Below are 26,931 nucleotides of genomic sequence, written 5' to 3'. Positions count from 1 at the left end.
TGCAAATTATTCTTCTTGGTTAAGATAAAAGGCACAGTTAAAAGTTAGGTATTAACCTATGACATCTTTTTTTCATTCATTCATGGGATTTGGGCATTGCCAAGTGATGCTGTCCCACCTTTATTTGAGGGAGATTGTGGAGAATGCAACAAACTGCAATGATGAAGGATGCTCTGTCTGTGTTATACAGCAGTGAACCACCTGAGTGGATGAAGCTTCAGACTCTCATTTTCAAAGGTCCATGACCTGGCCTTTGTAAAGACATGCAGTGTTGTACTTCTCCTCAGCATCAGTTTGAGGATTCTGAATAGGTGTCATTAGCCAGCTCATGAGGACATAGCCTTGTCACTGAGCAACCAGTCATGTAAGTACTCAAGGGATTTTGGAATAAAATGCAGGCTAATGTGAGTGCTCCAGAATTTAAGAGCCATGACAGATCCTGGATACTGCATACAGCGGTGTGCCCTCTGATAATCTGCACATTCATAGAATGAAAACCTTTTCTATTGATGAATACTGATGGTTGCTGTTAGGGCACTCTTTCGTAGAGATTGATACCATGCTATACTTTTGAAAAACCTGATCTAGCAATAAAGCCAATAACCCTAGCTCCCTGTATCCAAGGCGAAGGAAATAAATGAGTCTGTTTTAGCAAAGAGAACATCAGTCACTGCCCAGAAACATTAATGAGCAGATGCTTGCAAACTTCTGCAGAGTTCTTCAGTTATTCCTTGAAATGATGCACCAATAAAAATTAAAGGCCACCATCATGTTCAAGGAATCAACATGGGATTGTCTCCTAGACCATCCTCAATTGTCTTCATCATTGCCTGTCAGACAGATGTAGTTTCTGCCAGTGTTCACTTTTGCCTTGTTTTGTATTCACTTGTGAGATATTGACGTCGTTAACTGAATCAGCATTTACACCCCATCCCAAGTTACCCTTGAAAAGATAGTGATAAGGTGCCTTCTTGAAACACTGCTGTCCCTATATTGTAGATAGATGCACAATGTCATTAGGGAGGGAATTTCAGGATTGTGAATCAGTGATAATGAAGGAATGCTGACTTATCTCTAAGTCAGGATGGTGAGTGGCTTGGAGGAGAACTTGCAAATGGAGATGTTTCAATGTATCTGCTGCCTTTGCCCTACCAGATGGTGGTGGTCTTGGGGTTGGAAGCTACAGTCTAAGGATCTTTGATGAATTTCTGTAGTGCATGTTATAGACAGTACATACTGCTGCTACTGTGCATCAGAAGTTGGGGGGGGGGGGGGGTTGGTGTTGAATTGTGGTGTCAATCAAACAGACTGCTTTATCCTGGATGGTGTCAAGTTTCTTGAGTGTTGTCAGAGCTGCACTCATCAGGCAAGTGAGGAGTATTCCATCACACTCCTGACTTGTACTTTGTAGATAGTTGACAGAATTTGGGGAGTCAGGAGGTGAATTTCTTCTACAGTATTCCTAGCCTTTGAACTGGTCTTGGAGACTGTATTTATATGGTGAGTTAATTATTGATATATTATTGATAGTGGGAAATTCAGTAATGGTAATGCCACTGATTGTCAAGGGGTGATGTTTAGATGGTCTCTTATTGGAGATGGTCATTGCCTGGCACTTGTGTGGCACATGCATTACTTGCCACTTTTCAGTCCAAGCCTGGATATTGTTCGGGTCTTACCACATTTGGACATAGATTGCTTCAGTATCTGAGGAGTCACAAATGATGGTTAACATTGTATAAGCTTCAGCAAACATCCCCACTTCTGATCTAAAGATAGAGGGAAGATCGTTGATGAAGCAGCTCATGATGGTTGGGTTAGGACACTACTGTGAGGAAGTCCTGCAGAGATGTTCTGGAGCTGAGATAACTAACTTGCAATAGTCATCTTCCTATATGCAATATGACGCCAACCAGCAAAGAGTTTTCCCACTGATTCCCACTGATTCCAGTTTGGTTCGGGCTCCTTGATGCTACACTCAGTCAAACTTGACCTTGACATCAAGGGCTATCACTCTCACCTCACCTCTGCAATTCAGCTATTTTGTCTGTGTTTCAAACAAGGCTGTAATGAGGTCAAGGGTTGAGCAGCCCTGGTGGAACACAAACTGGGTGCCAGTGGGCAGCTTGCTGCTGGTTGCCATTGATGTTGTAGCTTTGCTGGCTGGACAGCAGCAGGGGGATCTTTCACCTCTGGTTCCTTGTATGCTGCAAGATGCCCAGGGGAGTGGCCAGTAATTTTAGCAGATCTTTGAAGATAACAATTTAATGCATGCAGTCATTGTTCACTTTGATCCTTGTCCTGCAAGCCTGCTCTATGATGCTTTTGGTAAATTCTATACTTAGAAATGTTGCACACCCAGCCTCTTTCCTCCCAGTGTTTGCACCATAAAAAGCTATTTGATACATGGTTTCTGAGGCCAGGTCCTTGTGACCAAAGTTTCAGGTGTATGAGGCAGTGCACATTGTCCAGGATAATTAAAGGATGTTAGTGGACACTCCACAATTCCCCACACAATCATCAGCTTCCTTTTTAAGGAGGTTACAGTCGAACCATTTAGCACTTCTACTTCCCTCCTTACTCTTCCCTTGTCTGGCAGGAGCTTCCAACTGGGATGCTGGAGTTTGCAGTTCATGTGAGAGTTGGCCTACACCAAGGATGCAAATTAAGGACTGAATGTGTTTCCTTTGCTCCATTATTTTGTGCAAACCTGAGCCAGCACAAGGTGCAATCAGGCCATAGCATTCTTTGGCTCCACAACTCATTCGAATGTGATGCCATGAGTTATGTTGATTTATTGGTTATGTGGGAATTGAAATCAGGCAGTCTTGATTGCCTATCCATTGGACTCAGAATGAGTGAGGGGCAGCCCTCCAATCAGCCCAAAATCTAAGCTGCAAATCCACAACCCAGCCATAAAAGTTTACTCATCCCACTTTGGGTGGAGCATTTAGCAATCTAATGAGAATTGCACAATTGTTTTTCAGTCAATATTCAATTGGATCCAAAGGATCTTAAAGGGCAATAGCAAAGTAGGGTCATACAAAGGTGGAGGGGCACAATAATAGAGCTTAAATCCTGGGCAATGAGATGTGTGGCCGTCATGGTGGAATTGTTGGAATTGTGGATAATCAAGAGCCCAGAATTAGAGGAGTGCAGATAGCATAGGGTGTTCTTGGGCAAGAGGACATTGTAGAGTTAGGAACGACAAAACCGTGGACATGTTTAAAGACAAGGAAGATAATTTAAAAATCAAGATATTATTTTTCCAAGGGCAAATGTAGGTTATCAGAACTGGGGTTGTTGCAAATAACAATATCTGTTCTTCAGATATTGAAACACAGTGCCGTATACAAGACCTACATTTAACGAAGTTCGGACTGATATGTGTCAAGTATACTTTTGTGCCATGTAAGTGCCTGGAAATGATCATGTCCATGTAAGGGACAGTCTTGCTGCCTGACTTAAATATTTAATCGCATTAATCCTGATCAAATCTGGGCTATGCAATCAACCAGAAATCTAAGCAGAGGGGCATAAAATGCTGTAGTTGGAGAAGAACTTACATCTGAGTATTCTCTAGTGTGAAATTCACCTGAGGAGTCCCAAATGTCCAACATCTACAAGACAAAAAAGAGTAGTGTGATGGAGTATTCTCCCTTTGTCTAGATAAGTACAACTCCAACAACTGAGGACTGGAACTAAGAAAATGCATGACTTCAGTTCTTACTGAACTCAGTTTGTGACGTTGAAATGAGCAGTTAATTGCACGACACTAAAGTATTTTAGTTTTACAAATATTCTGCTTTGTTGTGTAGCATTAATTTCTTCACAAAAAGTAGACTTACATGAGAAAATGGATTAAATCCATGATTTTTAAAATACTTCTTGTAAAATTGCAAATTAAAGTTTGAAAACTTGTCCAAGGACAACACAGCCTGCACTGAAACGTTAAAAGGAATGTGTGGCATGAACACAAATTAAAACGAAGTCATAAAGTGAAAACTACTATAATTAATTGAAGCATAAACATTATAAAAATATTTTGCACAGCAGTGCTGTTTAATAGTTAGCATTAAAGCACTAATTATTCTTCATGCCTTATGTTTACAGTCCTTCATAAACAACCCAGAGAAGTATGTCTGTGTTTGCTGGAATTGGGAAGAATTGCTTCCAGGTAAATTTACATTTCTCTTCTTTTCATAAAGATAAATGTGGATCATTTTCAGTCAACTTATTACTCAACCCAGTGTGTGCTGCTAGTTTCATCTGCTCATTTCTAAAGTCGAGGTCTGAATGGCTACACAAACTGGAAGATACATCTTGGTGACTGGTACAGGAATTATATTGATGGCGTTAATGGTAGTGAAAGCCATGTTGAGTTCTGGTAACCATGCATTGCCTTTCAGGGGTGTCGATGGACTGATGTGTGAGTGATGATGTACCTATGCTGACAGTACATGCAGCATTGAGACATTTGTTGTACCATTTGTTGTGACCTTAAATTTTGTCTCCCTTGACAAGAATCTGAGTCCATCTTGATGGCAAGCTTCAGTTGTGGCAAAGGGTATGGTTTAGAATAGATCCTTGACCATCCACAAAAGGTGGGGTAAACTAGGGCTTGAACTCTCAAGTTGAAAATGCACCTGCCTATTCCAGAGGACCTCATACAATATAGAGCATACAGCACAGAAACAGGCCATTCAGCTCACCATGTGTGCACTGACCGTGATGCCTTTCTAAATGAACCCCATCTGCCTGAACATGGTCAGCATTCCTCTATTAGGAGAAAGTGGGGACTGCAGATGCTGGAGATCAGAGCTTAAAAATGTGTTGCTGGAAAAGGACAGCAAGTCAGGCAGCATCAAAGGAGCAGGAGAATCGACGTTTCGAGCATAAGCCTTCTTGAAGAAGGGCTTATGCCCGAAACGTCGATTCTCCTGCTCCTTTGATGCTGCCTGACCTGCTGCGCTTTTCCAGAAACACATTTTTAAGCAGCATTCCTCTATTCCCTGCCTGTGTATGTATTTGTCTAAATACCTCTTAAACATTATTAACTGATCAGTTTCTGCCACGTCACCCTGCAACTTGTTCCAGTACCTATACCGTCTGTGTAAAACACTTGTCTCACAGATCTCCTTTAAACATTATTCACCCTCTCACTTTGAACATATATCCCCTAGTATTTAGCATTTGAATTCTGAGAAAAAGACTTCAACAGCTTGTCTAATCCTACCTCTCATAATTTTATATATCTCAATCAGGTTGCCCCTCAGGATGCTCTGGCAGAAAATAATCCAGGTTTGTCCCACCTATCCTTCTAGCTAACACACTCTAATCAAGGCAAGATCTTGGTAAACCTCTTCTGCACCCTTTCCAAAACCTCCTCACCTTTTCTATAGTGTGACAACTAGAACTGCACACAATACTCCAAATGTGGCCTAACTAAAGATTTATACAGCTGCAACATGATTTGCCAACTTTTATACTCAATGCCTTGACCGATGAAGGCAAGCATGTTGTGCACCTTTTTTTAACACCTTTTCCAATTGTCTTACTACCTTTAAGGAGCTATCACCCCAAGTAGTGATGCTAGTCCAGATGAATTTCTTGATTCAACTTTTCAACTAATCTATTTCCTGCTGTATTCTTTGGCAACCTTCTTCACTACACACTACTCCACTAATTTTCATGTTATTTCCAAACTTACTAATCAGATGACTAACATTTTCATCCAAATTACTGATATAAAATACAAACAGCAGAGGTCCCAATACTGATCTTTGCAGAACACCACCAGTCACAGACTTCCAGTCAGGAAAATGCTCTTCTGCAACAACTCTGTCTTCAATGACCAAGCCAATTTTGAATCCAATTTACTAACTAACTATAATTCCCATGTGACTTAATCTTTTGGACCAACCTACCATGACGCCCCTCGTCAAATGCTTTAATAAAGTCCGTGCAGACTACATTGGCCATAGTACCCTTAATCATCTTCATCACTTCCTCAAAAAACTCAATCAAAGTTGTGAGATAAGACCTCCCCGCCAAAGCTATGCTGACCATCCCTAATAAGTTCATTATTTTCCAAATGCAAGTAAACCCTATCCCTAAGAACCTTCTCCAATAATTTCCATAAGGGTCACTAGTCTATAATTTCTTGGATTATCCCTCTTTAAACAAAGGAACTTTGGCTATTCTTAGTCTTCTGGGATCTCACATGTGGCCATCTCTTGTAATCCAGGATTCCTTTATCTTGCCATCCTTATCTTTCCTTCTCACAGGAACATGTTCGTCCTGAACTCTGATCAACTGGCTTTTAAACGACTCATGTATGTCAGATGTGGATTTACCTTGAAACAGCTGCTCCAATCTGCCCCTTTCTATGGCACAATCTGTTAGCACATTCGGCTATTAATTGGAGTGATTCATAACCACACAGGAACAAAGGACCTGTATACTTTAGAGTAGCATGATGGCTCAGTGGTTAGCACTGCTGTCTCACAGCCTCAGGGATCCAGTTTCGATTCCAATCCTGGTGACTGTGCGGACTTTGCACATTCTCCCCATATCTTCGTGGGTTTCCTTCAGGTGCTCCGGTTTCCTCCCCGAGTCCAGAGATGTGCAGGTTAGGTGAAATGGCCATACTAAATTGCCTGTAGTGTTCAGGGATGTATAGGTTAGATGGATTCACCATGGGAAATGCAGTGTTACCGAGATAGTGCAGGGGCTTGGATCTGGGTGGGATAACCTTCAGAGGATTGGTGTGGACTCGTTGGGCCAAATGACCTGCTTCCATGCTGTAGGGATTCTCTGATTCAATCCAATTTCTCCATTTCCTGCCTAAAACTGTTGTAATTAGCCTTTCCCCAATTTAGCATTTCCACCTAAAGACCAGTCTTAACTTCATCCATAACTATCTTAAAACTATCCCAAAATGCTCCCCCAGTGAAACTTTGATTACCTAACCAGGTTCATTCCCCTATACAAGGTCTAGTACATCCCCTTCCCAATAAAGAATATTCCTATTATCATTTTCATAGTTTATTCATACTATAGTCCAGTTTCTCTGTGCCTTCATTCCCATCTCCCCGTGATTATATATGACAATAGTATTTGTATTTTCCCTATTTCAATTTGCAAAATGATGCAATTGATTGACTTTCTTCACATCAATTTAATTGATCTTAATGGAGGGATCTCCTAAATGGGTTTCAGGCAATGACAGCTACCTGTCCTTTCTGTCTGTCTGTTTTATGGTATGATGCAAACTATTGAATTTATATGGATAATTTCTAATGTTATTTTTTTGTGAATTTGGGTTGAGTTAGTAGTCAGTGGATTTTGTATTTGGCTGGTGATAGGAAACCTGAAGTTGGAATGTCACAACCGGGATTCATAGAACACTGTTAGAAATGAGATAGAAAGAGTAAATTAAAAACTTGAAACAGAAAAGAGAAATGGAGTTGAGAAAACGTGAACTCTGAAGTGATAAGGAAATTAAAGAACATGATTTAGCAAAAGAGAATCTTTGAAAAAAAAGAAGGAAGAGATAGTAGCTCATGTAATGATTCTAATTCCAATGAGGGGTTTGATTTAACCAAGAACCTACACAGTGCCTAAATTTAATGTTGATTGGTATCTTATATCACTTGAAAAGGTAGTCAGACAAATTATATCACCCAGAAGAGGTTTGGTCCTTAATATTGCAGTATTTTGGCAGGTACAGCTATGGCCATTTATGCCAGTTTGGCAAAAGAACAATATGTGGTGTATAAAACTGTCAAAGAGACTATACTGAATGCTTATAAGCTTGTGCCTGAAGCTTATCAATTGAATCTTAGGACTTCAAGAGTAAAACCTGAAAACATTTGTGGAATTTGCAAGGGAAAAGGAATTGCTGATGGATTAATGACTTAGATCATTCAAGCAAGAGAGAAAAGAAATGAGAATGGAAGGGATGTAAGACCATAGATACAAGAGCAGAATTAAGCCAGTCAGCCCATCAAATCTACTCCAACATTTCAGCCGCTGCCCTAGAGGAATACAGGAAGTGCAAGAGGGAACTTAATAACGCAAATAGAAGAGGAAAAATGGGACATAAGAAAGGACTAGTGAATAAGATTAGGGAGAATCCCAAGATGTTTTATAAGTACATTAAAACTAACACGTTAACATGAGAAAGAATAGGATCCATTCCGGACCAAGGGGGCAACCTGTGTTTGAAGCCACAGGACATTGAAAAGGTGTTGAATGAATACTTTTCTTTGGGTTTCACGCTGGAAAAGGAGAACATAGGTATGAAATTCAGGAAAGGGGACTGTGAGGAACTTGTGCAGTTTGACAAAGGAAATGGGAGGTTTTGGAGTATCTGTCAGGCTTAAAAACAGACGAATACCCTGGTCTAGATGCACTGCACCCAGGCTGCTGTAGGAGGTAAGGCAGGGGCTTTGACACAAATTTTTGATCCCTCTCTGGCTGGGGGGATGTGCCAGGGACTGGAGGATGGATAATGTGGTTCCACTTTCGAAGAAAGGTAATAGAGATGAACCAGTAACCAGTGAGTCTCAAGTCAGTGGTAGGGAAACTATTGGAGAAAAGGCTTAAGGTGCAAATTAATACCCACTTGGAAAGGCATGGGTTAATAAGGAATAGTCAGCATGTCAGCATGTCTTTGTCAATGAGGTGAACATGCCTAATAAATTTGTTAGCATTTTTGAAAATTTGATCAAGTATGTAAATGAGGGACATTCAGTTGATGTAGTTTTAATTGGTTTTAGGAAAGCTTTCGACAAGGTCCCACATGGGAAACTGATTGAGATGGATAAAACAAATGGAATTCAAGAAAACTTGGCGAGATGGATCAGAAATGTTTTGAGTGATTGGAGGCTGGTGTCCAGCGGTGTACCTCAAGAATCAGTACTGGAACCCTTACTGTTTGTTAAGTACATAAATTATATGGTTGAAAATGTGTGGGGAATGTTAAGCAAATTTGCAGATGACACCAAGATTGATAGAGTGGTTAATAGTGAAGAAGATGGTTGTAGGTTACAGGGAAATATAGATGTGGCAGATTGTATCTAATCCTCACAAGTGCATGGTGATGCACTTTGGAAGAAGAATCAAGATGAGTGGTTAGCACTGCTGCCTCACGGCGCCAGAGACCCGGGTTCAATTTCCATCTTGGGCGACTCTCTGCGTGGAGTTTGCGTGGGTTTCCTCCGGGTGCTCTGGTTTCCTCCCACAGTCCAAAAATATGCAGGTATGCAGGTAGGCAGCACTATGCTAAATTTCCCGTAGTGTTAGGTGAAGGGGTAAATGTAGGGGAATGGGTCTGGGTGGGTTGTGCTTCGGCGGGTTGGTGTGGACTTGTTGGGCCGAAGGGCCTGTTTCCACACTCTAAGTAATCTAATCTAATGAGGGAGTATTTAATGAATGGCATTCACTGGGTAGCTTAGAGGAACAGAGAGAACTTGGGGTAATTATTCACAGATTCCTGAAGTCAGCACAGCACATGAGTAGGATAATAAAGAAGGCATGTGGAATATTTGCTTTCATCAGTCATGGCACAGAGTATAAGAGCAAGGAGGTAACGTTATACAGATCATTGGTCAGGCCACAGCTTGAGTATTATGTGCGGTTCTGATCATCTCAGTATAGAAAGGATGTGATAGCACTGGAGGGGGTCTAGAGGCAATTCACTAAGATTTTCTCTGGTTTGGATAAATTGAGCTATAAGGAGAGACAAGGTAGGCTTGGGTGTTTTTGCTATGGCAGAGAAGACTGAGAGGGAACATAGTAAAGGTGTATAAGATATGAGGGGCATGGACAAGGTGAATAGAGAGCAGCTGTTCCCCTTAGTTAAGGGGTCAAACATGAAAGGGCATTGTTTTAGGGTAAGGTGCAGGAGGTTCAGAGGGGATTTAGGAACAAAAACTTCTTCACTCAGTGGTGGTGGGAATCCAGAATGCACTCTTGAAAAGATAGTGGAGGTCAGAAACCTTACAACCTTTAAAATATATATTTGGGTGAGCACTTCAAATATCATAACATTCAAGGATATGGGACAAATGAGGAAATTGGGATTAGAGCAACTTTAGTGGTAAAGTCAATGTTATGTCCGTGTAGACTTGATGGGCCGAAGGACCTTTTCTGCATTGTACAAATCTATGAATTCGATCATGGCTGATATGTTTCTCAGGCCCATTCTCCTATATTCATCCTGTAACCTTTGATTCTCTTACTAATCAAGAACCTATCTATCTTCGCCATAAATACACCCAACGACTTCGCCTCCACAGCCTTCTGTGGCAATGATTTTCACAGATTCGCCATCTTCTGACTGAATAAATTTCATAGAATCCCCAGTGCAGAAAAAGGCTACTGACCCTTCACAGAGTATCCCATCCAGTCCCCTAACCTATCTCTGTATTTAGCATGGCTAGTCCACCTAGCCTGCACACCCTCAGTCACTACTCGACAATTCAGCATGGTCAATCCATCTAACCTTTGAACTGTGAGAAAAAACCGGAGCAAACCCACATAGACGCAGGGAGAATGTGCAAACTCCACACAGGCAGTCGACCAAAGCTGGAATCGAACTAATGTCCCAGGCACTCTCAGGCAACATTGCGAAGGATCAGTTCAAAAGGATCACCCCTTCACTCTGAGGCTGTGCTCTCGGATCCTAGTCTTTAGGATCTTTAAAGTCACACTTCAGCCTCTGATGCTCCTGTGAAAACAGCCCCACCCTATTCAGCCTCTTCCTATAGCTCAAATCTTCCAACCCTGGCAACATCCTTGTAAATCTTTTCTGAACCCTTTCAAGTTTCCCAACATTCTTCCGATAGGAAGGAGACCAGAATTGCACACAATATTCCAAAAGTGACCTACCCAATGTCCTTTACAGCCGCAACATGACCTCCCAACTTCTATACTCAATACGCTGACCAAGAAAGGAAAGCATACTAAACACCTTCTTCGCTATCCTATCAGCATGTGACTCCACATTCAAGGAACGATAAACCTGCACTACAAGGTCTCTTTGTTCAGCAACCCTCCCCAGGACCTTATAATTAAGTGTATAAGTCCTGCTCTGATTGCCTTTCCAAAATGCAGCACATCACATTTATCTAAATTAAACTCCATCTGCCATCTGCCCATTTGCCCATCTGATCAAGATCCTGTTGTACTCTGAGGTAAACTTCTTCGCTGTCCACTAAACATCCAATTTTGGTGTCATCTGCAAACTTACTAACCACACCCACTATGTTCACTTCCAAATCATTTACATAAATGATGAAAAGCATTGGACCCAGCACCGATTCTTGTGACGCACCACTGGTCACCGGCCTCCAATCCAAAAAGCAACCCTCCACCACCGTCCTCTGTCTTCTACCTTTGACCGGTTCTGTATCCCAATGCCTAGCTCTCCCTTCATTCCATGAGATCTAACCTTGCTAACCAGTCTACCTTGAGGGACCTTGTTGAACGCCTTACTGAAGTCCATATAGATCAAGTGCACTGCTCTCCCCTCATCAGTCCTCTTCATTATTTCTTCAAAGAATTGAATCAAGTTCATGAAACATGATTTCCCTTGCACAAAGCCATGCTGACTATCCGTAATCAGTCTTTGCCTTTCCAAATACATGTAAACCCTGTCCCTCAGAATTCCCTCCAGCAACTTGCCCACCACTGATATCAGGCTCACTAGTCTATAGTTCTTTGGCTTTTCCTTACTACCTTTCTTAAATGGTGGCACTATGTTAGCCAATAATTAAGCCTGAGTATTGTATATTGAATATTGTAATCCCTGTGCTTCAATGCATTGGTGCCAGACATCTGAGTTACAAGCACAACTTCCTTCATTCATAGGCATTCTGTAATCCAAATAGGGATACCTATTGACAGGTCTAATAGAAGGTGCATGAAATAAGTGGGCTTATTAAATAGGCTTTAAAATTTGAAGGAGTATGAATACTGCTGTTAGAATTGTGCACCAAAGAAGTTACAGGAAGTGAATTTAAGTAACCAGCTGCAAACAAAAAAAACTACCTAAAAAGGACAAGTTGCAAGATATCAGAAAACCAAAAACTTTCAGTAGTGAAGTTCTGAGGTGTACAATGTGCAGGTCTAGAGATTGTCACAGAAGGAAGTGAATATGTTTGAGATATAATTCAATATCAATTAAGAATAATGTCAATACATTATTACCATTTGGGATCTAGAATTCTAAAGTGGAAGAAAAATAGATTTTAATTTGCAGTACTGTAAAAGTCTAACTTGTTACTTTTATGGTCAGAAAGGTATTTTGATCAGTGAGTTTAAAAAATTCCAATAAGTCATGTGATATTAGCTAAATTACTGGGAAACCTGGGGAGATAATTACGAAGGTATTTGCTGACTTGAGATTTTTGGTGCCGGGATGGAGAGAATAGCTATACCCAGGTTCATGCAGTAAGAAATTTGGATACAGAACTGCTCGAAGATAGAAGACAGAGGGTGGTGGAGGAGGTTTACTTTCAGGCTGGAGGCCTGTGACCAGTGGTGTACCACAAGGATCAGCACTGGGTTGACTGCTTTTCATCATTTGCATAAATGATTTGGATGTGAACATAGGAGATATAGTTGGTGAGTTTGAAGCTGACACCAAAATTGGAGAGGTACTGGTCAGCAAAGAAGGTTTCCTCAGATTACAATGGGATCTTGATCAGTTAGGCCAATAGGCTGAGGGGTTGCAGGTGGAGTTTAATTTAGATAAACACAAGATGCTGCATTTTGGAAAAGCAAATCAGAGCAGGACTTATACACCTAATTATAAGGACTTGGGGAGTGTTGCTGAACAAAGAGACCTGAACAAAGTTTCATAGTTTCTTGAAAGTAGATTCACAGATTGATAGGATAATGAAGAACACATTTGGCATGCTTTCCTTTGTTGGTCACAGCTGTGAGTATTGGAGTTAGAATGCCAGGTTGCGGCTGTACAGGACATTGGTTAGGCCGCTTTTGGAAAAGATTTACAAGGATGTTGCCAGTGTTGGAAGATTTGAGCTGTATAGGCTGGGGCTGTTTTTTCAGTAGCATCGGAGGCTGAGTGGTGACCTTATAAAGGTTTATAAAATCATGAGGGGCATGGATAGGGTAATGAGACAAGGTCTTTTCCCTGGAGTGGGGCAGTCCAGAACTAGGTTCAGGGTGAGAGGGGAAAAACATAAAAGGGACCTGAGGGGTAACTTTTTCACACAGAGGGTGGTGTGTGTATGGAATGAGCTACCAGAGGAAGTGGTGGAGATTGATACAATTACAGCATTTAAAAGGCATCTGGATGGCTGTATGAATAGAAAGGGTTTCAAGGGATATGTGCCAAATGCTGGCAAATGGCACTAGGCTAGAAGATCTGGTAAGCATGGACGAGTTGGACTGAAGGGTCTGTTTCCATGCTGCACATCTCTATGACTCGATGAGTAGAGGTGTAACAGCTAGGGTGTTGTTATTAGCAGTCTCTAAGCAGTTAGGGCTGAGAAGAAGTCTTGAGTTGAGTGCTTGAAAGTCAGTGTAAAGAAAGCTTCAGGAAAGAAACTGTCGACATATCCTCAACAAAGCTGTTGAAGACATGAATTTAAGCCTTTAACAAGGTCCCTCATGGCAGACTGATATAAACGGTGAAGTCATATGGTATGAGCTGGCAAGATGTATACAGAACTGACTTAGTCTTGGGAGATAGAGGGTAGCGGTGGAAGGATGCATTTTGGAATGGAGACCTGTGACTAGTGATGTTCCATGGAGATCAGTGCTGGGACCTCTGCTGTTCATTGTCTACATAAATGATTTGGAGGAAAATGTAACTGGTCTAATTAGGAAGTTTGCGGACGATACAAAGATTGGTGGAGTTATGGATGGTGAAGAGGATTGTTGGAGGATACAGCAGGATATAGATCAGTTGGAGGCTTGTGCACCAAAGTGGCAGATAGAGATTAATCTGGACAAATGTGAGGTGATGCATTTTGGAAGATCAATACAGGTGGAAATTATACCGTGAATAGCAGAATCCTTGGGAGTATTGATATGCAGAGAGATCTTGGCGTGTAAGTCCACAGATCATTGAAGGTGGCAACACAGGTAGATAAGGTAATTTTTAAAAATCCTATGGCATACTTGATTTCAATGGAAAGGGATTTGAGTGTAAGGATGTACAAACTGTGGTGTAGCTTTATAGGATTTAGTTAGGCCACACTTGGAATATTGCCTACAGTTCGCATCACCATACTACCAGAATGATGTGGATGCTTCGGAGAGGGTACCAGGATGTTACCTGCTATTCGGGATTTTACCTATGAAGAAAGGTTGCATATACTGGGTTTGTTTTCACTGGAACACAGGAGGTTGTGGGGCGACTTGACAGAAATTTATAAGATTGTGAATAGCATGGATAGAGTAGAAAGTATGATGCTTTTTCCAAGGATAGAAGGGTCAATTACTAGGGGACATAGGTTCAAGGTGTGAGAGGTGAAATTTAAAAGAGATGTGCGAGGCATGTTTTTCATGCAAAAGGAGATGAATGCCTGGAACAGGCTGCCAAAGGAGATGATGGAAGCAGTCACAATAGCAGCACTCAAGAAACATATGGATGAACACACGAATAGGAAGGGAATAGAGAGATACAGATTCTGTAAGTGAAGACAGTTTTAATATGGAAAGGCAAAATGTAGTGACACAAGCTTGAAGGGCTGAAGGAGCTGTTCCTATCCTGTATTGTTCTTTCTTTTTTATTGTTTGTTCTTAAAGATCCATGTTAAGGACAAGTGAGCTCAGTTAGATGACAGAGAGATACATTAAATAAAGACATTAGCAAAATTTTAGTGTGTAAACGTTTATCAAATGAAACTGAGTGTAACCATGCCAGCTGAGCAAGGTTTTACATGAAGATACGATTGACTCTTCATAGAGGTTTGCATGTTGCTGGGGACAAAATAAGGAATATTACTTCCCCTTTGTAATGAGACCATTCTGATTGTTCTTGTCTCGTGTAACATACATTGTGCTTTTCTTTTCTGTTATGACACTTATGTTTTTTTGCAAGTACATTGGCAACCTCGTGTGAAAATGTTCAATGAATGACCTTCAGAGTCAGCAAAAAGAAAAGTAAAACTTATGATCTATCAAGCCAGGTTTCATTCTGGGATCTGACTATTACCATCAACTGGGACCATAACAGTATTCATTCCCTTTGGACTTCTCATGCTCCTTGAGTTGGAATTCCACAATTGGCTGCAATTCCATACAAAGTAGTACATCCATTTAATCTTTAATGACAACGTTGCTAGTTTGGTGTTTACTGTTGCATTTCAGAATAACTGAATTTAGAATAATCAACCAAAAAGAAATGAAGTGTTTTTATCTCATGTTCTTTCTGGTTAATCACATCGTATATTTAGACAATTTTTAGTCCCACAACATAATTTATCTTCACTTGACCTATGAGGAAAGATCTACATTGTATTTAATATTTATCACCAACAAGAGTTGAAGGATACACAAATCTTCCTTTATCATCAATTACTTGGTGAGATTTTCTGCACAAGGAAGTATGAAAAATTGTTGGATTAATTAAATCATAAAGAGGAAGATTGAGGAGAGACTTGCACAGAAGCAGACTGTTTGTGTTGAGAGTGAGTGCGAAGCCAGGTAGAGGAAGAGGCCCAGTGAGAGTAAGAAGATTTACAACTTGTCAACCCCTCCAGACATACAGGAAAAGGATATATTCAGTGTATGTAGTCACAGTGGTGCGGCTGACTTTTCACTAAATAGGCCACATGAGCTATTAGCCAAAAAAAGCAATCAGTTAGTGGCTTGAGTTTATTGTATGCAGAATGGAATTCATTTGGATCAATATAATTTGAATCAGTTACTGTTTTATCACTATTTACTTGCGTACCTTAGCTACCATTTACAATGAGCCAGACTTCTGTTTTTATTTCCTAACTGCTGCTGTACATACCTATGGTGTGAATCAATAACCATGACAAGAATCTCTGAAACCTGCCTTTTATCATCTGTGTATGTTAACACATTTCCAGCTTTTTCCAATTTACAACATCCTACTTTGTATTTGAGTCCAAATGTGAAATGGCATTGAGAATTGTTTCTTTTTTCTTTGTCTTTTCTTGTTAGTGCAGCTTTCATATCACAGATAAATTGATAGAAAATCTAATAATCAGTTTATATTCACAGTCGGAAGTTAAAGAACTCCAAACATCTGCTTGTATTCAATCCCTGCTTGTCAGTTTAAAGTGCTTCAGATAGTTCTGACTAAAAATGAACAGTTGTTAAATACAGTTTCATGCTTTAGTCAGGTCAGAGGTTTAGATTAGACTTACAGTGTGGAAACAGGCCCTTCAGCCCAACAAGTCCACACCGACCCGCCGAAGCGAAACCCACCCATACCCCTACATTTACCCCTTACCTAACACTACGGGCAATTTAGCATGGCCAATTCACCTGACCCGCACATCTTTGGACTGTGGGAGGAAACCGGAGCACCCGGAGGAAACCCACGCAGACACGGGGAGAACGTGCAAACTCCACACAGTCAGTCGCCTGAGTCGGGAATTGAACCCGGGTCTCAGGCGCTGTGAGGCAGCAGTGCTAACCACTGTGCCACCGTGCCGCCCACCATGGAATAGAAAATCAATACAGGTATATTCTTTGCAATTACTGATCATTTTTTTGTTTCTTATGAGTGCATATCATTTTCTATTTTCTTGTGTGTGCCTGCACACGAGTATTGATGGCTGGAGGTTAGTGAAGATTTTTAATTTTAAACTGCGGAATGAGGTCCTTGCTCCAATGAAAATTCAATCTATTTGAATTCAGCCCTGGGTTCAGTTGGCCCTGCTGAGTTCAGGTATGCAATATGGGGGAGTCAGGTCTGTGCCTCTTTCTTTCACCCCGGTAAAAATAGGGTTTGTCTGAAATAGGGTTAACACGTCTGGATCCAGGTCCCATCTGCCATTTTGGAAGGTGCCCTGAGTCTCCAAGCTTTAGTGTCTCATTTCTTACTTCATCAACTGGCTCAGGTGGTAAAATAACACTGTTGACAGTATCAGCTAAAATGGGTGCTGGAGAGGACACTTGTGTTGGCAGCAGTGTAGTGGAAATAGGGCCGAGTGAACAGGAAGTGAGTCTCATAGACAAAATGAGCTTGGAGATAGCTTTGTTAGGAGAGGCATTGCAGAAAGCCAAAAGGCCAATGTAAAAGCAGGGGTGGGGGAGGGGAGAGGGGTGGGGGGTGGTGAAGGGAGGGAGCGAGGGTTAGAGGAAGTTTGGCTTGTGGGCTAGTGAAACAAAGGAAGCAGCAAGGATAGCTGATCAGATTTTCTTAACTGCAATGGCAAAGAGCTGCTTGTAGTTATTGTGGAAAAGATATTGGGAATAGGATTTCAGAAGAACATGAAAACAAATTAAACTACTCACAATGTTGAGCTGCTCTGTTAAGAGAGCTGAGTAACCTGGTAATTCAGATCTATTGTGTCAGACCAATGGAAAAAGTCAGAAATTGGACTTATCTGTTCTGTGGGTGCTATGAGTGTCCTTAGAGTTTCAAATAGTTTCCACAATTCACATACAGACCTAGTGATGGGAAACACATTGCGCCAGACTGTGTTTTGATGTCGACATTTTTGTGCACAGTGACTGACTAATGGAAACATACAGATCATGATTTCAAGCAGCAGGCAATGTCATTTTGGGGTTCGGTGTTCGGGCCAAAGACCTCTGTTAACTTTGCATGGCTGAATGTGCTCATTGGCAGGAGGAACCCCTGGCAACACTATTATATGGCAATACCAAGATTTTTGGTAGACTTCATCTTGCTGTATTTTCTGGAATTTTATCATTGTTTTAAATTGCAAAGGTCTACAGGGAGTGTGTGGTCAGCACTGAAAAATGCTTTGCAGATTTCTAAGTTTCCATGCAATACTCCCAGATATAGGCAATCTCTTTAGAATGTTAACCTGTGGTCCTAGAACGATACTGTAGTGACATTATTGCTATGCTGCCACCTTTCCTGGTTATACATTAGAGTTAGTGACTAGCCTTCATTGAATATATAATCACAAGGAGAATGAATAGAGACACACATAACAGGAGAAGCTGCTAAAAGATGGAGGAAGATTCAATGGAGAAAGGCTGTCAGCAGAAGGCCATGTTAGCCCAGGGTATTTATCGAAAAATTCTCCAACTGAACCTCCATAGAAACATTTTACGAAATATATGCTGAATAAAGATATCCCATTAAAACCTTCCAACTGCTCAGCCACAGCTGCAGCCTCAGAGCACGGGAAAGACTATTGGCAGTGACAATGTAATAATGAACCTCTGCATCTGGCTTCTTCCCAATTGGAGCTGGAGATAGTTGCATCCTCTTACAGTTCACCATTCACTTTTGCATCAGGGAGGATGCTAAGGTTCTCTATTCAAAGAGAGCTCTGTACATTTCATTCTATGTTACCAGAGACAGATTGAGAATGTGACTTTGCTAGGATTTCATGATTCCCCATATGGATAGGTGCCATGGATTTCATGCTCATGGCTTTGTGGGCACCTCATGTCAACTTTGTCATGGACCAAAACTGAAAAGGGTTCCACTCTCTCAATGTTCAGCTGCTGTCTTACCAGGACAGCAAATCCTCCAGTCTAAAATATCTTCAATATGCAGTAGGTTATTGCTGTTTGTCATTTTTATAAATGATCTGGAGGTTGGCATAGAAGAATGAGTTAGTAGTTTTGTGGATAACACTAAGGTAGGCAGATTTGCAGACAGTGCCGAAGGTTATTATGGGTTACAGAGGGACATTGACAAGATGCAGAACTGGGCTAAGAAGTGGCAAATGGAATGTAATGTAGAAAAGTGTGAGGAAGTTTACTTCGGAAAAAGTAACAGGAATAGAGATTACTGGGATAATAGTAAAATTCTTGGCAGTGTAGATGAACAGAGAGATCTCGGTGTCCCGATGCATAAATCCCTGAAAGTTGCCGTCCAGGTTGATAGGGTTGTTAAGAAGGCATATAATGTGTTGGTATTTATTGATAGAGGGATTGAGTTTCGGAGCCACGAGGTCATGCTTCAGCTGTACAAGACACTGGTAAGGCTGCATCTGGAGTGTTGAATACAGTTCTGGTCACCACATTATAGGAAGGATATGGAAGCTTTGGAAAGGTTTAGAGGAGATGTATGCGAGGATACTGCCTGATATGGAAGAAAGGTCTTACGAGGAAAGGTTGACCGAACTAGACTGTTTTCATTGGAGCTGAAAATGTGTTGCTGGTTAAAGCACAGCAGGTTAGGCAGCATCTCAGGAATAGGGAATTCGACGTTTCGAGCACAAGCTCTTCATCAGGAAGAAAAAGGTTGAGAGGTTACTTAATCGAGATGTATAAGATAATCAGAGGGTTAGGTAGGGTGGACAGTGAGAGCCTTTTTCCTCAGATGGTGAAGGCTAGCACGAGGGGACATAACTTTAAATTGATGGGTGATAGATTTAGGACAGATATCAGGGGTAGTTTCTTTACTCAGAGATTAGTAGGGGCTTGGAACGGCCTGCCTGCAAGAGTGGTAGACTCGCAGATGTTAAGGCCATTTAAATGAGCATTGGATAGACATATGGATAATAATGGAACAGTGTAGGCTAGATAGGCATCAGATTCATTTCACAGGTCGGCGCAACATTGAGGGCCAAAGGGCCTGTACTGCGCTGTAATGTTCTATGTTCTATTCTTGCATGTCAGGTACATTTGAGTCACCAGAACAAATGACAGGGTGGCTGCTGTTCAATGAAGGCTAGTCACTAACTCTAATGTCTAACCAGGAAAGGTGGCAGTATAGCAGGAATGTCACTACAGTATAGTTTTGGGACCACAGGTTAACTTTTTAAAGAAATGAGTTCAAATCCCACCTTGGCAGATGGTAAAATTTTATTTAAAGAAAAATCTAAAATTAATAGCTGGACTATTAGTCGCCATGTAACTACTGTCAATTATTGTAAATATCCACCTGCTCAATGATGCCCTTTATGGAAGGTAATCTGCTCACCTTACTTTGTCTGGTCTACATGTGACTGCGCGCACACACACACACACACACACACACACACACCTATGTGATCGACTCTTAACTGCCCACAGGACAAATAGCTATGGGCAATAAAATGCTGGCCTAGCCAATAACACCTACATCCCATGAATGAATAGTTTTGAAACAAAGAACAGAAACTGTGAAATCCATGCTGTCACATGACATGCTGAACATTCCCTTTTGCTCCTGGCCTAGAGACTGACTGCTGTGAAAATGCTGAAATTCAGTAGCAAATATTAGAAACAGCCTTTCAGAGTGATCTTAAATATCATGGAGCTAGGCTGCACCATCCCACCATGGATGGTGGAAGTCTAAATTAGATAGCTGGCCAGCAACAGCAAGGAGACTGGCAGAGTAGCAGAGATGAGTGAACAATCATTGATATTGTTATGAAAGACATCAGGTTTGAGCACCATGAAGACAGTGCCACTTCTTGGGATGTTGCCACAGAACTCAAACAATTTGCTAGGGGACAAATTGCTGGCCTGCTGTGACATTCTTTGCATGTTGAAATCCATAGCCATGATGGAAACCATTTGAGTTTGCATGCTTGTAACCTTAGCTTCTACTGTGGTACACAGACATTGGGCAGCTGCTGCTTATGTTCCAGTGGATGTGCAACATTGACCATAAATACTTCATCAATGTCTGGCCCTCCTAAGTGACAAGCTTGCCCACCAATTCCGTGCTCCAAGCTTTGTATCAAGTTTGAAGCTAGACTGAAGTGGTCCTTAGGAGAAAGTGAGGACTGCAGATGCTGGAGATCAGAGTCGAGGGTGCTAGAAAGAAACAGCAGGGTAGGCAGTATCTGAGGAGCAGGAGAATCAATGTTTCAGGCATAAGCCCTTCATAAAGACCTTTCCTGATGAAGGGCTTATGTCCTAAACAACAATTCTCCTGCTCCATGGATGCTGCCTGACCTGCTGTTTCTTTCCAACACCACACTTTTGACTCAAATGATCCTTAGTTCTGTCCACAAGCTTTCTGGCAGACTGTCCTAGGCAGTAAGCATTTCATTGTGTATTGTTTTCAATCTTCTTCTATAGGTTGGCTCATCAAACTTTGATTGCGGCCAATCACAGGCTGGTTTTGTCCTCAAGTCATAGAGTCATAGAGATGTACAACATGGAAACAGACCCTTCGGTCCAATGCCGAACAGATATCCCAACCCAATCTAGTCCCACCTACCAGCACCTGGCCCATATCCCTCCAAACCCTTCCTATTTATATACCCATCCAAATGCCTCTTAAATGTTGCAATTGTACTAGCCTCTACCACATCCTCTGGCAGCTCATTCCATACATGTGCCACCCTCTGCATGAAAAGGTTGCCCCTTAGATCTCTTTTATATCTTTCTGCTCTCACCCTAAATCTATGCCCACGAGTTCTGGACTCCCTGACCCCAGGGAAAAGACTTTGTCTATTTATCCTATCCATGCCCCTCATAATTTTGTAAACCTCTATAAGGTCAACCCTCATCCTCCGATGCTCCAGGGAAAATAGCCCCAGCTTGTTCAGCCTCTCCCTGTAGCTCAGATCCTCCAACCCTGACAACATCCTTGTAAATCTTTTCTGAACCCTTCCAAGTTTCACAACATCTTTCCGATAGGAAGGAGACCAGAATTGTACACAATATTCCAACAGTGGCCTGACCAATGTCCTGTACAGCTGCAATATGACCTCCCAGCTCTTGTACTCAATACTCGTACCAATAAAGGAAAGCATACCAAACACCTTCTTCATTATCCTATTTACCTGTGACTCCACTTTCAAGGAGCTATGAACTTGCACTCCAGGTCTCTTTGTTCAGCAACACTCCCTAGCACCTTACCATTAAGTGTATAAGTCCTGCTAAGATTTGCTTTCCCAAAGTGCAGCACCTTGCATTTATCTGAATTAAACTCCATCTGCCGCTTCTCAGCCCATTGGCCCATCTGGTACAGATCCTGTTGTAATCAGAGGTAACCCTCTTCACTGTCCACTATACCTCCAATTTTGGTGAGTTGGTACCTGCTCTGTCATGACCCCAATCTAACTGTAGCTCTTTCAAGCCCAGGGTTTTGCCATGTGCAGTCCTGCTCTTGGTCACCTTCTAAGAAACATGTTGAGTCAGTATTGAGTTGGGTGGCTTGGAGTGTGATTTTAATTGATAGTGTGTCTGCAACATTACTGCATCCTCCACTGCCATAGTTGCACCCTTGGTTTTGGAAAGGAAAAAGGCACACAGGTAAGATCGTGTTCTAGGGAGGTACATAATTAATGCAGCCTGTACATCTGAAAAGATTGTGAAGAGAGGGGGAGCTGGAATGGTAGACGGAGGCTTAGGTTGGAAGATGCCATCACCTTCAGTTGTTTCTCTTACTCTTCTGTTTATGCCCTGAGCTATGGCCATGGAAATTTGGACATACCTGTTCCTCTCTGGTTTGTTCCTTCTGATTCTGGTTGAGTGCCATCTTTTCCTGCAAAGAGATAGGGACGTACAGTAATGTATTGTGGAACCAGGAAGGGAACAAAACAGTAAAACTTGCAAATGACAGATAATGATTTGACTCATCTTATTTAACTCTATAAAAGGAGGTCCAGTATGACCAGTATGTTCATTTCTTGTGTTTTTTATTGTGTTTTTCCCTCTGGAGGTCTGTTTGAATAATATGGCTGTCATCATAATTCACACGTTCAGTGAGAAGAAACAACTGAGTACACAAATTGTGAGAGAAACTCAGCAGATCTGACAGCATCTGTGAAGAGAAAGCAGCATTACGGTTTCAAGTCCAGTTACCCTTCTTCAGAACACAATGTTGTGCTTTGAAGAAGGCTCACTGGAATCAAAAAGTTGATGCTGAGTTCTCTCCACAGCTGCTGCCAGAGCTGCTGAGTTTCTTCAGCAATTTCTGCACTAGGTTGTTACTTAAAACTGAATATGTGATCAAAGTCTGTGAGAAGATTTGTAGCTCGGGTGCTCGTTGTTGTGGTTCTGTTTGCCGAGCTGGGAATTTGTGTTGCAAATGTTTCGTCCCCTGTCCAGGTGTCATCCTCAGTGCTTGGGAGCCTCCTGTGAAGCGCTTCTGTGATCTTTGCTCCGGCATTTGTAGTGGTTTGAATCTGCCGCTTCCGGTTGTCAGTTCCAGCTGTCCGCTGCAGTGGACGGTATATTGGGTCCAGGTCGATGTACTTATTGATTGAATCTGAATGAGTGCCATGCCTCTAGGAATTCCCTGGCTGTTCTCTGCTTGGCTTGTCCTATAATAGTAGTGTTGTCCCAGTCGAATTCATGTTGCTTGTCATCTGCATGTGTAGCTACTAAGGATAGCTGGTCATGTCGTTTCGTGGCTAGTTGGTGTTCATGGATGCGAATCATTAGCTGTCTTCCTGTTTGTCCTATGTAGTATTTTGTGCAGTCTTTGCATGGGATTTTGTACATTACATTGGTTTTGCTCATGCTGGGTATTGGGTCCTTCATTCTGGTGAGTTGTTGTCTGAGAGTGGCTGTTGGTTTGTGTGCTGTTATGAGTCCTAGTGGTCACAGTAGTCTGGCTGTCAGTTCGGAAATGCTCTTGATATATGGTAGTGTGGCTAGTCCTTTGGGTCATCAACAGATGCCTAAGGGAAAGACAACGGAACGAGGACATGCCACAACCCAAAGGACTAGCCACACTACCATACATCAGGAACATTTCCGAACTGACAGCCAGACTACTGCGACCACTAGGACTAATAACAGCACACACACCAACAGCCACTCTCAGACAACAACTCACCAGAACGAAGTACCCAATACCCAGCATGAGCAAAATCAATATAGTGTACAAAATCCCATGCAAGGACTGCACAAAACACTACATAGGACAAGCAGGAAGACAGCTAACGATCCGCATCCATGAACACAAACAAGTCACAAAATTACATGACCAGCTATCCTTAGAAGCCACACACACAGATGACAAGCAACATGAATTCGACTGGGACAACACTACTATCATAGGATAAGCCAAACAGAGAACAGCCAGGAAATTCCTAGAGGCATGGCACTCATCCACAGATTCAATCAATAAGCACATCGACCTGGACCCAATATACCGACCACTGCAGCGGACAGCCGGAACTGACAACCGGAAGCGGCAGTTTCGAACCACTACAAATGCCAGAGGAAAGATCACAGAAGTGCTTCACAGGAGGCTCCCAAGCACTGAGGATGTCACCTAGACAGGGGATGAAACATCTGCAACACAAATTCCCAGCTCGGCGAACAAAACCACAACGGTGAATATGTGAATTATGATGACAGCTGTTAAGTACTATTTAGATACATTATAATGATGCATTAATCACCAGGTAATGTCCTTTGGTTCTTCCTGACTTGGAAATGATAATGAAGGTGGCAACACGAAAATGGTATGCCATTTTCAAAGGAATCCGTCTTATCTATTGTTCTGTTTTCTTGTCTTTCATTCTGAAATCCCTGGCCCAAGTCTACCAATAGGCATTTCTGAGGTTAGAAATTCACTGTGAAGAAATTGCAGAGCTAAGTATGAAGTACCCTTGAGTTATGTCTTCCTGATTCTGCCATTCTCGTGGATAAAAAGATATCGATTCTAAATTTCAACTACTGTAGAACTGGCAGAAACATTGAAATGTTTGAGTCAGCGCTGCCGGTCCATGCCCATTTTTGTTTGCAGTTTGAATTGGAGCGAGTCATCAGGCAGATGTTAAAGTTCATTTCAGAAATGTGTTGAATCATTTATTCAGAGTGGAGAAATGTTGAACAGGGAATGCAATAAATTGTTTTCCTTACACTGTACAAACAATAAATCATTTATTTTCAAATACAAGTAATGGCAGTGCATGCACACTGGTTAAGAATTACTAGATTTATTCTACTTCAGACTTTCTTATGATTGAGAAAAATGTAAGCTTAATATTTAACTTGTTGTGGTGACCTACCACAGGGGGTAACAGGTGTTTCTCCCATCATTTTTAAAAGTCAGCAAAAACAGATTCACTGAGGAATTCATTGTCACGGTGCCCAGTTTACAGACACCAAACAGGAAAATATGGTCTATGTGCTACTTAACTAGCAGTCCTTAAAGAGCCTGCTGAAGTTCACTATGGAAAAGGTAAGTTGATTTAAAAAGAAAGGTTGACCTGAATGAAGAGCCAGATGTGTTTCTCCCAGCCCCACCGTAAAGCTGAAGATTATAGCTGCACTCTGTGCTCGACTCTTCTCCCTGATCATTTCATCACTGCCCCAATCCTTTTACTCCTGATAGCACCCTTCCTTCCTATCTCTCTGTTAAGATCATCTTCCTTCAGTCTGATCACTCCCAGCCCCTGCCCTGGACCTAGCGGAGATCCATTGTCAGCTGTGGAGCAAATATTTCATGTAGATGTTGCTTACGTTAAGCAGTGTACTGCATCTTTTATCTTTTTAATAAATGTAAAGCAGATTTCTCTAAGTGCAGCATTAAGCACAATGCACAATGGATGCTGAATAGAAATCTCACCTCGGAACTTAGTAATAAGATGCAATACCAGCAGATGTATCAAATAATGCTTTCGCTGTAAACATCTCATTATCAGTCCCAAACTCTGGAGTGCGATTTGTGATTTTTTTTCTGTGCTGCAGTTTGATGTAGATACTGCTATATTATTGCATATGTTGCAGGGTGAGATGCATCGTGAGTTAGTTTAACCTTGCCATTGAAAAGACTTTGTTGCAATCATGCCTAATCTGACAATGAAGATTAAAATATGTGAAATAGTTTTCCCTTCCCCAGCCTGAACATTTCTGTATAATTGCTTCCATTCCTGTGTAATGTCTTTCATATCAGTATCACTGGTGTTTCAAAAGGTAAAGCTAATTTTGGCAGGCATTATACATGAATGGAAACAATTAAATTAAAATTGTACACTTCAACACAGATAACTTACACCACCCCACATAATCAAGTCAAGACTCAGCTGGCTTTCTGTGAATTTGTGCATGTTGATTCATTTAACAATTCATGATATCTGAACTGTTTTTCTTTGAAATCCAGATTTGGAGTAGAGCCATCAGGATTGGTCAAACTGGAAAAAGAAATCGAACAGGAAGAGTCCCATTCGGCACCTCCCCCATCTCCAACTCCAACTAAATCGCCTGGAAAGAAGAGTGCAGGAAAGTTATTGGATGATGCAGTAAGTAAAACCGTGAATTTCAACTAAAGTAACAAGTAGGTAGAAACACCTTTCCTATCTTAGTCCAAACAATGATTGGCATCCTGTCTCGTTTGGATGCTCATCCTGTCATTTAAAAGTACACATACAATGAGCGTATTTCCCTTCTTCTGTATCAGAACAGTTCTGTGTTTCTGTCTGTGAAAAGTGACAAGTCCAGCCAATAGTAAGCTCTCGATTTGGCTTTGAAAGCTGATGTGTTATCCAGAACCAGAAAAATATTGATTTACAGCTTGATCTAACACCAGTTTTCCAGAGTTGGACTTTCCAGATCTCTTTATAGCATGATTTAGACAATAGACAATAGGTGCAGGAGTAGGTCATTTGGCCCTTTGAGCCAGCACCACCATTCATTATGATCATGGCTAATCATCCACAATCAGTACCCTGTTCCTGCCTTATCCCTGTAACCCTTGATTCCACTATCTTTAAGAGCTCTATCCAATGGCCTACCCCTTATTTTTAAACTGTGTCTTCAGGTTCTGATCTCATCCATCAGCGGAAACATGCTTTCTGCCTCCAGAATGTCCAATCCTTTAATAATCTTATGTGTCTCAATAAGATCCCTTCTCATCCTTCTAAA

The 26,931-nt window shown here is 41.5% G+C and overlaps 1 protein-coding gene across 1 annotated transcript in view; it reads left to right on the top strand.

Moving 5' to 3' along the window:
• The window catches only part of LOC132824271 (growth arrest-specific protein 2), a 171,849-nt gene that overhangs the window by 49,097 nt on the left and 95,821 nt on the right, over window positions 1–26,931 (top strand). The window contains exons 5-6 of the mRNA XM_060838608.1: window positions 4,114–4,177; window positions 26,171–26,309. Of these exons, the coding sequence (XP_060694591.1) occupies window positions 4,114–4,177; window positions 26,171–26,309 (203 nt within the window). The remainder of the gene's footprint in view (window positions 1–4,113; window positions 4,178–26,170; window positions 26,310–26,931) is intronic.

This window comes from Hemiscyllium ocellatum, chromosome 18 (assembly GCF_020745735.1).
Source record: "Hemiscyllium ocellatum isolate sHemOce1 chromosome 18, sHemOce1.pat.X.cur, whole genome shotgun sequence".
NCBI classification, from domain to species: domain Eukaryota; kingdom Metazoa; phylum Chordata; class Chondrichthyes; order Orectolobiformes; family Hemiscylliidae; genus Hemiscyllium; species Hemiscyllium ocellatum.
This window is presented reverse-complemented; position numbering and strand designations above follow the sequence as displayed.